The 13208-nt window shown below is 40.1% G+C and overlaps 1 protein-coding gene across 2 annotated transcripts in view; it reads left to right on the top strand.

Moving 5' to 3' along the window:
- LOC119478316 (astrotactin-2-like) overlaps positions 1-13208 on the top strand; it is a 624157-nt gene that overhangs the window by 434507 nt on the left and 176442 nt on the right. For both annotated transcript variants that reach the window (XM_037752984.1, XM_037752983.1), the window contains exon 8: positions 12546-12630. In XM_037752984.1, the coding sequence (XP_037608912.1) occupies positions 12546-12630 (85 nt within the window). The remainder of the gene's footprint in view (positions 1-12545; positions 12631-13208) is intronic.

The raw sequence follows: 13208 nt of genomic DNA, 5'->3' as shown, positions 1-13208 counted from the left end.
AATTACCATCTGTGATTTACATCTCCTTAGCAACACATTAATTATTATTTAGCAACAAGATGGACTGATGAACAAAAGCGTTCTTCAGCCTGATGCGATTAAATGTAGGGACTCTGAATCGCCTCTTGGAGTGCAGAAGTTGATATTCCACATTTAAAACATGGAAGGGATCAGAAGAGATGCTGTTGGCAAGTCTGAGCATGCTCTTGTTGTGAGCTGCTTGAAAGGACGGTGTCACAGGTTGGCCAATGATCTTCGCACAAATTTTGATTTGGCTTTAAAGTTTAGTTTTACAGATAAACTACTGAACCAGGCTGTACTGCAGTACAACAGGACACTCTGAATCACTGAACTGAAAAATAGAAAAATAATCCGGCTACTGGCGCCAAAAGACCTGAGTCTGCGAAGAAAATAAATGCGCTTCTTTATCTTCTTACAAGTAAATTCAATGTGAGGGGTCCATGATACGGTGGAATCTATCAGAACTCCCAGGTATTTGTATGAAGAGACCTGTTTAATTTCTACATTGTGAATTGTAACTGGAGGCAGCTGACAGTCAGGAGGAATGCCAAAAATAATTTCTTCTGTCTTACTAGTGTTAATGATGAGAGCATGTTTGTCACACCATTTAATTGGCCAGTCAACATTACACTGGTGCAAACTGAGGTCATCGCTGTCAGTCAGCAGAGAAATTAAGGTGTAATCATCGGAGTACTTTAAAATAAATTTAAAAGAAAGAAAGAAATTGATTGGGCACACTGGTGGTGCAATCAGCAGTGTACAAATTAAATAACACAGGTGAACTAATGCAGCCTTGATCATTACAAAATAGATATTTTAACATTAACTAAAAGTCAGTTATGGTCTGTCTGGGTAACAAGAAAATAACTGGGTATAAAATGTACTGTGTCTTCTTCGTTTTACAGTCCCTGCAACCCATTGATGAATTATTTTTGACTTATCTTTTGTTGGGTTTGATTCATAAAAAGTGTGGCCCACAGATGCAAAGTTCACCAGCCGACAGTGAGCTTCATCATCACAACATAGACTAACTTTCTTTACTTTGTACTCGGGAGCTGTGGGCAATTGGATGTCTGAGGAAGCAGTAAAGGCTCGCCTGCCAGATGTTTTTTTTCAGAACTCCTCTGATACACAAGTGGTGTTGGCCTGCACATGAACTGCCTTCAAGAAAACCAAACTCTCCTTCTCCTTCAGAGTGAGGTGTTTTCTACATATAAATCCCCCTGCAGCTTTACAGGGTTTATTGGAATGGCTCCTCATGGGGCAATAACCTTTGTCTCAGCTCTTTGTGCAGGCTCCGTCGGTGACAAAGAGGTCCTGAAGAAGATTAAGTCATCTAAATATAGCCATCTAGTTAGGGAGACAGCCATTACTGTAAGGAGATCTATCATTGCACTTGTTATCAAGTACTCATTGTTTAAATTTATTGAAATCAAAAGAAAAACAATGTTGAATTTAATCAGATGAACTGACAATTAAATGTGAAACTTAACAATGATGCATGAATTCATTGTGGCCCTTCAGGTACTGGTGCATGGAGAGGTATTTTTACAGATATACGTATGTGAAAGAAAAACAAATCACACCTCCGTTTTAGAGTGTTTAACACAGTTGTGTCCCTTTTTTAAATATGCTACACAAACATGTCACCATGGTCACAAACAACAAAATCACACTACCCCATACCCGTGATTGGGCTTGGGGCGATATAATGGTATTATCGTTAGACACGATATTGATATGACGCGATAATGGTCCTCACGTGTCCACGATAACAGAGCAATATTCAATTATGTCGTATTCAGGGATTCCACCAGTATATTGCAAGCCTGGCGGGCCTGAGATGACTCCCCGCCGGGAAAGCATCGGGGAATTATGTATTTTTAAGATATTTTTTTAAACTAAAATGTCTTATAAATGTAGCGAACTGCTTAAAGGAATAACTGCTTAGGTTGCTGCTTAATGTTAGCGAGTGTCGGTCAAGAGAGAGAGATTTGCAATTTCATTGCAACTAACCCAAATGATGGTGTCTCAAATGGGTCCTTCAGGTTGAGTTCTAGTTTTTCCGAGTTGCATAGTCCTTTAATGCACCTATCTCCAGATCCAGTTCTTTCTTGCACCTGATTTGACTGTTATCAGGCCATTAAATAGGTGTTATTGATCGTTCTAAGCACCATAGATATGGGTCAGTAGGGGCCTTCACGGCTACTAAGCCTTTTCTCATTCCTGGGGCGTTAAATACCGTGGCTTTATCATGGCCGTCGGCATTCGGTACTGCCACACACTGCATTCTTTAGCGCCGGTATGAAATGGTCCATTAACTGCAATGTAAACCCATCTGCGGCAACACTAAACACATTGAAAAAGTGCGCCGGGAGTGTGGTGACATAGTTTAAAGAGCGAAAAGAGACACACCGGGCAGGCGGGAGGGGAGGTGGATGAGCCCAACAAACACAAGGCTTTCATCCAGGAGACCACTGTTCGTGTCCCGTGTTCACAAAGTTCAGTGTCATTTTCACTGTACAAACATAGTAGTTTTAAGCCCAACCATGTAGTTCTTTCCTAAACCTAACTATAGCGGTTTTGATGCCGAACATAAAGCGACGCCAGGGGGCGTGACAAAGCGGCAGTATGTGACGAGTTGGGATGAGAACGTGTTGGTCTACTACGTTGTAAAAGTGAAAGCGAAAAACTGAAAAGCAACAAATTCTAACATGTTGTAAAACTGAATGAAGAGCTACGTTTTTAACACAAACAAAAAGGTTTCTTTAGGTTCAGGCAACAAAACCACTTAGTGAAGTTTAAGGAAACGCATCATGTTTTGGCTTAAAATAACTATGTTTCAAAAGTGAAAGTGAAACGTAACGCTTGTGAACACAAAGACGACTGGACCTTGTTGGTTTCACACAGGATGCGAACCGTATAGCCTCCTTGGGGAAAATCCTGTATGTGCCCCATCAGCCCCAACCTCTTCCCCATATGGAGTTTCACGCGGTCGACTACAGCGCCTGACTTCCGCTTCTGCTCCTGTCACAATTACTACGCTCGTTAGAGGTTGCTGTCATGTTGTTGTTACATGTTGTTGTCATGTAGTGTAAAGCGCTTTGAGTGGTCGGAAGGCTAGAAAAAGCGCTGTATATCTACCATGTCAATGGATGATAAAACCTACTAGTGGGTGTAGTAGACCCCTATTTACGCACATCTATGGTGCTTATAGCGACTGATAACACCTATTTAATAGCCTGACAACAGTCTAATCTAGCGTGGCTCACCTCCCTAAACGTTGAAGCCTCTCCTTCCTTAGAAAATGCCACTCAAATGTTGCACTTTGGCATAAAGTTGCTTCTTCACTTCAATAAATAGAGTAATGGGATTCTAAAACATGTGAAGCTGCAACTCATCGTCATCATAGCAAGAAGTATGCAAAATCACTGCTACTGGAGACATTACATGGATTCTTCAAATGTTTAAAAGAATAAATAAATAAATAAATCAATGAGCCACCACATCAGCAACTGTTCCAAACCCATAACATAGCAGATGGATGGCACTGACATGGCTCATGTCTCCCTAGAATCCCAACTTAACTCCCGCCAAAATGCACACTGTAAATGCTAAAAGGAGTGCAGTTGCCGTAGCGCATTAGCAGTGAAGTTCAAGTTTAACGACCACACAATCCCAACTCCCCATCCCCTCCTTGTGTGGCGCGTTTTACTGCCGGCTTTATCTTTTTAAGAGGCCTTGTGTTTTTTTATTAACTAATTCAGCACAACTCCTCCTCTTCCCACTATTTCTTGTGCTACACTCACCTTTTTGTCTGCTGCCTTTGAGCTCTTTAAAGAAGAACTGCAGTCAGTTTTAAGTCTCTCTTCTCAACCACAGCCTCCCTTTTTTTATATATATATGCCTGCACTATATCTGAACTGGGGTTTTTAGAGGCAGAGAACACAAAACTCATTCTTGCAAGTTGTCTAAAGGTTAGTTAATCCGGCGGTATGTGTAATCAAGCAGACATATCTCTTCCCGTTAATTGCCTGATCCTCCCTTGAAGGCATTTGCATAAAGGGAAGAGACACATTTCACTGATTGCTTGCGAGGTGTGTCTCAGATTACACCGTGCTTCCGTGCCGGTGCACCTCATCTGAGACAAGGTGGAAAAGACTTAGCGAACGTGTCCCTCTGCAGCCTCCAGGCCTGCACACATTCCGTACAATATATACAGTATGTACTTATGTATAAGCTACCTATCTAAATCAATTATCAACTCTTAATTGAGTGTGATCACTCTTGTCTGCTATTTAATACAGTTCCTAGTATTGTTAATTACATTGTGTGGAGTCTATAAATGAGGAGAGCCCAATTCTAAATAGCACAAAGACCAACTTAGAATTGTTTTTTGTGCTATTTAGCATTGGACTCTCCTCATTTATAGAGGAGAGTCCAATGCTAAACAGCACAAAGACCATCTTCTCCAATATCTAATTCAGGTGATGAACGCAATCTGTCACTGTGAATAAGATGCTGTTTTTGTTTTGCAGAGTTGCATTGTATTATTAATATTCAGATATAGAATTGCATATTTTCAAGCTAGAGAGATATGTTGACCGTTTGACACTACCGCAGCATCACAGGAGGCAAGACGAAACAAGAGGGGACAGGTTCGCTTTCTGCTCGCGATCAAAGCCAAAACTAAAGAGTTCACCGTGTTTCCAATTTCGACAAAAGTTTGTTTCCATCCTGTTATATCAGCATCCAATACGATGATTCAAAACTCTTCCAAGCGAAGACCTGAATCAAGGCAAAACATAACATCTACTTGTTTATAGTGAGATAATCACTTGCGCACACTCAAATATGAATAAATATTTACAGGAATATGTCATCAGTTTCCATCCAAATGAGCTGGGAAACATTTCCACTGCTGTTAGAATACTGATTTTGAGTCACAAAAACAAAGATCATACAGTAAAAAAAGTTTACACTCGTGTACAAGCTATTCCCATTTTCTTCTGGTATACAGTATATGCAGAATCTGGACTTTTAACTTTTTGTATATAATACATGTGAAAGGAAGAACATTTTCATGTTTTACTCTGATTACTGGCAAAAAAATGATAGGCTTCACCTTTGACCCATAGACTATGTTAGTGGACGTAGTCACCGCGAAGTCACCCATTGGTTTGTGAACTGCCGTTTTGAATCCACGAGTTCGGCACTTTGGCCATAGCCACCTTGGTTATTTGCAACCAGAAGGGACACGAGAGTCGGAGCTTAGTACAACCGCACGCTATAAAACATTGTTAGGCGACCAAAAAGGTTATAATTAACTTTCATGAACTGTCAAACACACTGTGAAAGAGTTAAAGTTGGAAGATAAAAACACGGACAACAGCCAGACCGGACAACGTCATGGTAGGCGACCTGTAAATCACAAGGTAGCCACGCCCTAAAGCATCCCCTGCTTTATGGTATATTTGACTCTAAATGGGACCATAATTTACTAAATGAGCATCATGCTGTATTGAAGTAGAGTTATGCTGTTAAATTATGTAAAGTTTACAATGTTTACTGAGGTAATAAATCAAGTGAGAAGTAGGGTTATTTTCTCATAGACTTCTATACAATCAGACTTCTTTTTGCAACCAGAGGAGTCGCCCCCTGCTGGCTATTAGAAAGAATGCAAGTTTAAGAAACCTACGCATTGGCTTCACTTTTTTAGACTTCAGAATTTTCCACTGCTCTGAATCTAAAAGCAAACACTCATGCTTTGATGCTTACGCTACCTTTTTGCTATATCAGACCTATAGGCCATTGTGAGTAGGCTAATCCCAATTGATGTGTTTGCTAACACACAGTTGTTTAAATGAAGATGATTTTTCACACCTGTAGTTTGTTTGCTTAGTTCCCAATCAAGGACCAAATTGTTACAATGTTGCATTTGGCCCAGAGGTTGGTTTGTGTTCACACGGCAGCATTTACAAGTGGACCAAAATGTCGGTGCGCAAAGAAACTGCTCTCTAATTTCCATGCTGGAAAACTCCCGGAAGCAAACAAAGAAGAGCAGACTTCCGGAACTCAACAACGGGGCTTGATCTTGGCCCTGGTCATCTTTTTTTTTTTACCTTGTAGCAATTTTTCACTCAAGGCAAACAATACAGTTTGAAAATGAGGCGCGGCTGCGACTGGAAAACAATGTATTGATGCACCGGAGTCGTCAAAGGAGCATATCAAGACATACGGACGAGGAGGCGTGCATTAACCCTCCTAAACTGTGACATACTCATCGGCCGAAAATATTTCCGAAGATCCATCGGGTATGCCCATGGTCTTCAACACAGCCTGACGTTACACCTGTTTAGTACTGATGTGAATAGCGAGGGCAAGCGTAGGCTCTTTTGTAGTGATGTTGTCTGGTGTCTGGTGTTGACATGCACAGCGCAGCTCGCTACCGGAGCTGGTTTAATCCAAAAAGGCGCCATGCTTTCTCCAGTCGGTGCCGGAACGAAGTGTACCGAACCGTACCGCGGTTCGTTTGGAAGCGAACCGAGACCACCCCTTCAAGGATGTCTCATTTCGCTTGTTTCGGTGCTGCGACCAAGTATGAATGCTGTGTTCACACCTGCCCAAACGAACTGCACCAAGAGGGTAAAACGCTCCAGGGTTCGATTCAACCGAACTAAATAAGACAGGTGTGAATACACCCTTAAGGTGAAAGTAATTATCTTGTTTTAGATAAGTTTTCATGTCAAAATGTTACGGTTAGTGTGAGGATCTGTTGAAGCTGGGCACGTGATAGAAAACATAACCATGCTGGTAATGATATCAGTATAAATTCATGACATCTCTGTAGGTATAAAAAAAAAAAAAAAACATATACTGTAGCCTATAAAATAATCCAGGGCATGGTCATCTTATTGCACTGTATGATATGCTCACACAGAGTTAGCATTATTATATTTTTGTTGGATAAACAGTTCAGTTTAATGTAGACATTGAAAACATCCATTTCTGTGTGTCCAAATGTGTTTGAGGCATCAAGGGGACGGATCACATGATATAATGAAAGTCTAGTATTCAGCTCTGTCACTGCCACTTACACTCTTGCTTTGCTAGCAGTTCATTCAGCAAAGAAACACTGTTAATTTAGGTACTGAGTAGCTTTCTGTTTGGTGTGGATGTGTCTTATTAGATGTTCCCTCTTGAACCGAGCACAAGCCGAGTGGAGCAGTTGTCAGCAGAAGGCACAGTCACTTGTCAGCGGTGCTCCTAGGATGCAGCATGCTCCCCATCTCCCCTCTCCAATTAATCACAAATGCAGTCGAGCATTTTCACCGTCAAATCAGAGTTTGCTATGTAAATCTTTCCCATAGCATAAGTAAGAAAAAAAAATCTCAAGTTGGGCTACTATTGTGAGTCTACAGACTACTAATGAAAATGCCAATTTTAGTCTCTGTAAGACTGAAAAAAAGGAAAGAGAAAAGAGAGAAACTTTCCTCCCTACTACTTCTCCAGCATTTAACATGTGACCTGACTGCACATGTGCAGGATGGATTTTATTAAGCAGCGCCTCTGGCAGTCAGGAAGAATTAACTTTAACTAGGTTAAATGTGTTTGCAAGGAGTAGCAGTGGGGAATGGAGGTGTGTGTGTGTGTATGTGTGCTTATGTGTGTTTTTTTAAAACATGAACAGCATGCATGTTTGTGTGCCTGGGAGTATGAAATTAAAGGAGGCTGTCTTCCCCCCCAAAAAATGACAGCATCAGTCTCAGTTTCAGCAAATGCCCCCAGAATGCTGTATGTTTACATTCAAGTGACAAAGCCCCCTAGCTGCCGTAGGAATTATGACTCTTTTTTTTTCTCTCAGGAGCAACACAGGAAGTAGTGTGACGTTGTTATAGAGCCAAAAAGTCTGCAGAGGAAGGAGGATCGGGTTGGATTGATGGGTGAAGAAAAATGTTAAACTTTAACCCATTTGTTTCTGCCCGCTACTGATTTTTTTTTTTTTTTTTTTTTTTTTTAAGTGTTCCTTGGGCTTCTTTATTCACAAATGTGAAGACATTTTCAAAAATCGGTCAACCAAAAAGTGACTTTTTTCTTATCACACTATATCTAGTATTTGGGCAAATTAATATACTGATTTTGCAATAGACTTCCTTATATTTTAGGAAAAAAAATAGTTGTCCCATGTGCCCCAATACTAAATATAGTATGATAAGAAAATAGCTGTATTTCAGAAACTACAATGAGCACAATCGAGTAGTTTTTTTAATCTATGAGCTCATAACAAGTTGAATATCAAAGCTGTGCAGACATATGCAGCATAAAAAAAAATCATATGGAAAACATTTAAAGCTTCAGTAGAAAACAATTTTTTGGCATCATTGGAAAAAAAATTCCATAATAACCTCTCAACATATTGTAATTCAAGTGTTCTGAGAGATTACTAGGCTTTTGCACCTCTTCACGGCTCTGTTTTCAGGCTTTAAAGGGGACATATCATGCTCATTTTCAGGTTCATGTTTTTATTTTGCGTTTCTACTAGAACATGTTTACATGCTTTAATGTTCAAAAAACACATTATTTTTCTCCTCCTGTCTGTCTGAATACACCTGTATTTACGCTCTGTCTGAAACGCTCCGTTTAAGCGCATTTCAACGGAATGGCAACAGAATTGCGTTGCTAGGAAACAGCTTCGGTCCATGTTTACTTCCTGTCAGCTGATGTCATTCACATACACTGCAACAGGAAATTAATTGGGACCCATTTAGTATGTTTTACGTTTAAAACTGTGAAATGGTCTAAATATTGTAGATTTGTGACATCACAAATGGACGGCTTGTTTCAAACGCACAGTTTCTGAATATGGTCTGTGTGTATTTCTCCATGGATTGAGTGTTTCGATACTTTCACAGTATTTATATATCATTTAAACCTGCTTTATAATATAAATGTCATGAAAATCTCACTTTTTACAATATGGGACCTTTAAGAAATCTAGCCTGTGACAGAAGACTTTGACCAATCACAGGTCATTTAAAAAATACTGGCTTTGACTATTAATAAAATTGTGATTTTTCATGTGACCTAAACAATAAAAAAGTTATAGTCAGATACTTGCCCAAAGTACCAAATTGTAAGACTTCAGAACGCATATTGTGGCATGTTACCTATCAGACTGCAAACTTTGGGCACAGTTGGGTTAACACAGGACACCGCTGTTTGTTTCAGTTTCAAACCGACCGTGAAAGTTGGTTTCCATCACCCATGGCTGCAGTCATTTCCTAACCTCAACCAAGAGGTTATTATTGTAACCATGAAGAAAAAAAGGGCTCAAGGAAGTAATTTGAACCCAAACCATGATCTTTCCCTCAGGTCAGAAAACTGTTTTATTTTTTAAACAGTGATTGGACTGCTTTGGAAGCTACTGACAAACAATGTCGTCCTTTAATAGGGGCAATTTAGAGGAAACAACAAAGTGACCCATGACTTGGTTTACTACAGTATCACTTTTTATTTGTCTCAGACTCTGAGGAAATATATTGCTATGGAGGAACGTAAAATAAAAAGTTCTTTGATCAAGTGATGAAAATAAGTTCTCATTATTGATTCAACTATTATCCCGCAATCTCTATACGCTCTCGTTCATCTTCTTCTTGAAATGCCTATTTGAATGTTGTTGATGTTTACTCGCGTCCACATTTTAAAGGGGGAGCCTTTTCAAAAGCTTTTGCTCCCTCATTTAGCGAGGGCACATGAAATAGCTACGAGCAAATAAAAAAAAAAAAAAAAGTTTGTTGCTTCTCCGTGGCTGAATGCTGGTGGTGCATCACTCTGTGAGTGAGTCTTAAGCCTATAAACTCAACCAGTAAATTATTAAACACTAGGTGATAAAATGTGAATGGTGTTGCCTGGGGTGGCCATTACACGTTTTTCCAGTGTTATGCCTCCATATAGATCAACAGGAAGCAGTCGGCGGCATTTATTTCGGGAACGCGGCTAATAGAAAAGTTGGTAAAGCTATCAGTGACTTAAGATTTCACAAATGCATCCAACCACTTAAAAGGCTTTACCTACGCGGTGTATTCTGAATATTTTATCGACCATACATGAGGACACTATAAAGCATTTCTATCTTTATTATTAAATACCGAACCACATGAAGTAAACCAAATACATTATCCATTGGTTTGTTATTTATCATTCTGATAAATGGCAATGCCTGTTGAAACTTATAATTATTATATTGTTATATATAATTCACCAGATGAAGAACGAGATGTATTGGCTGGACTATTTCTGTTTTATTTGAGGGTCACATTCAGCGGGAAACCTCCGGGTCTGAAAAGTGAAGTCAATGCAAAAGCTCCTTAAACCTTTATTCTTTCTAACAGCCAGCAGGGGGCGACGACTCTGGTTGCAAAAAGAAGTCTGATTGTATAAAAGTGTATGAGAAAACAAGCCTACTTCTCACTTGATTTATTTAACCTCCTTCTTCAATACAGCATGATGTTCATTTAGTAAATTATGGTCCCATTTAGAGTCAAATAGATCATAAAGCAGGGGATGCTTTAGGACGTGGCTACCTTGTGATTGACAGGTCGCTACCACGGCGTTGTCCGGTCTGGATGTTGTCCGCATTTTCGTTATAGAACTTAACCCCTTGTGTGTTTTCTGTTAATTGTTACGTTTTTGGTCGCCAAAAAATGTATTTTTCAGCGTTCGGTTGTACTTAGCTTCACCCTCTCGTGTCACTTCTGGTTGCAAAAAAAACAAGATGGCAACGGACAAAATTGCCCAAGTGGGTGACGTCATGGTGACTATGTCCACTTCTTGTCTATGGTCCCGTTACACACTGATCACATTCCATTTTTCACAGTGCTTGACTTTAGTATTTCTATTGTATTTTTTGAACACCAAGTTGTACATGTATAGTTGCATGCTGGGCCCATACATATAGGAGTAAGATCCACCATGCTTTTAGATGCCCTTCTGTTGATTCAGTGTTTCACTTGAAGCTCCGTATCTAAGGAAGAAATACACCACATTCCCAGAAATTCAGTCCACACACACACACACACACACACACACACACACATACATTCATTCCACTACCCGCTAGGCACTGTTGATATCCAATCAAAGGATGTATTATGACATACAAAGGCAATGGGTGGTTTTAAACTGAATGGCTCGCTGGTGAGACAGCCGCCCCGGCAACCAGAGAGGTTCAAACTGACCCGAGCCGCACGATTGGCAGCCTCCCGTGTCAAAACAAAGCCGCTGTGCTGCCGTCTGAGTGTCTCCGCTCGTTCTGCAGTGGGAGCTGTCCAGCCAACTGAGCCGAGCTGAGCAGAGATCTAGTGCCGAGACACACAAAAAACGCTCAAGGACAAAAATACCTCAGTCAGGATGATAAAGACTTATGGGGATTACTGGGAGCAAACAGAAACCAAGTCACTTTTTGGCAGATTCTAGCCAACAGAATCCATGCCACTGATCCCAGAGTACTGGTGTGCGTGCAAATAAGCAAATGTTTATGACACTGTTTTCTTTCTTGAGTTCTCTCCTCTGTTGGTAAGACTTTACACATGACAAAATGTATGCAGCCATAATATTTTAGCATCATCTAACAGGTCCTTAAAGGGGCTAGATGTAAGAATCAGAAATTGCTTGTTAACAGTGACATACACACAAGACTGAGCATGATTGACAGGCATCATGTTGAATAATGTTAGTAACATTAGCCAGCTAAAACCACAATATCACTTTATATTTCACATGCTTGGCAGTAATGTTAGCTGACCTGTCCAATAGGAATTGTGGGCAAGTCATAGTCAAGTCAGCACACTGACACACTGACAGCTGTTGTTGCCTGTTGGGCTGCAGTTTACCATGTTATGACTTGAGCATATTTTTTATGCTAAATGCAGTACCTGTGAGGGTTTCTGGACAATATTTATCATTGTTTTGTTGTTAATTGATTTCTAATATTAAATATATGCATACATTTGCATAAAGCAGCATTTTTGTCAACTACATGTTGATAAGAGTATTAAATACTTGACAAATCTCTCTTTAAGGTACATTTTGAACAGATAAAAAATGTGTGATTAATTTGTGATTAATCGTGATTAAATATTTTAATTGATTGACAGTTTATACGTGTAAAAACTTACATGCAGTCCCTTTAAGTTAACCAGTGAAGCTTTTGCCGTAGTATTCTGGGAGGAAAAATCAATAGTGGAAACATGCAAGTTCGTCTTGATGACTCGATGATGAACAATCCAAGAGAATGATTGATACCAGGAAATAGCCCAGCTGATGCTGCTGGTGTCACTGTCAATCTACTCCAGTTCTGTTCACTGGAGAAATTTAGCTGGAAAATGAGGTAGCATGGCAGCGGCTTATTTGATACACCTCTAATGAATGAGCAGGCCAGGGTCACTTCCACGGTAATTTATTCAGCTACTGACGATGAATAAATATCCACCAATGTGCCCCTTCTTGTTTTCTCTTTGTCGCAGGAGAATGCAGCTGTCATGAGGGTTATTCCCCTGATCCTGTCCATAAACACCTCTGCGTTCGCAGCGACTGGGGTCGGAACGAAGGGTAAGTCTTGTCTGCTCCATCCGCTCATATCTAAAAAACTCACTCGTACTTAAATGACCTCACGGCGAGTCCCTACTCCCAGCTGCATTAGCGCACAATATTAACTTTACATAAAATAAAAGGTGAATTGTTTCGCCCGTGATGGATTAGCTATCCGGAGAAAGTTTCACGTCTCTGCAAGTTGATCTCCAGAGTATTAAAATGAATGGAAAGCAAGGTGGAAAATCAATCTAACGGCGTACTGTACGCTTTCAAAAATGGTCACCAGTAATGTAAAATATAAGCAATTTGCAGTTAATGGGCTAAAACATGCAAATGTACCTGCACGGTCTTTTAACTTGAAGAAGTAGACTTTGAAGAGGTAATCAGAAGTACAGATAGAAGGAGGTAGAGAAGGTAGGAGGGGGAGTTATGGTGTGCAATGAAAGAAAACAGCAGGGGAGGGAAGAGAGTGAAAGAGACAGATCAATGGAGAACAACATTAAAAAAAAAGACAAATAGTAGAAATTGACATGATGGAAAGATAAGGCAAATGAGTCCTCTGTGTGACTCTGACCTTGTTTGACAATTAGCTGGCT

The sequence above is a fragment of the Sebastes umbrosus genome, chromosome 19, assembly GCF_015220745.1.
Source record: "Sebastes umbrosus isolate fSebUmb1 chromosome 19, fSebUmb1.pri, whole genome shotgun sequence".
Lineage (NCBI taxonomy): Eukaryota > Metazoa > Chordata > Actinopteri > Perciformes > Sebastidae > Sebastes > Sebastes umbrosus.
Note: the sequence above shows the minus strand (reverse complement) of the source record. Positions and strands in the feature narration are given on the sequence as shown.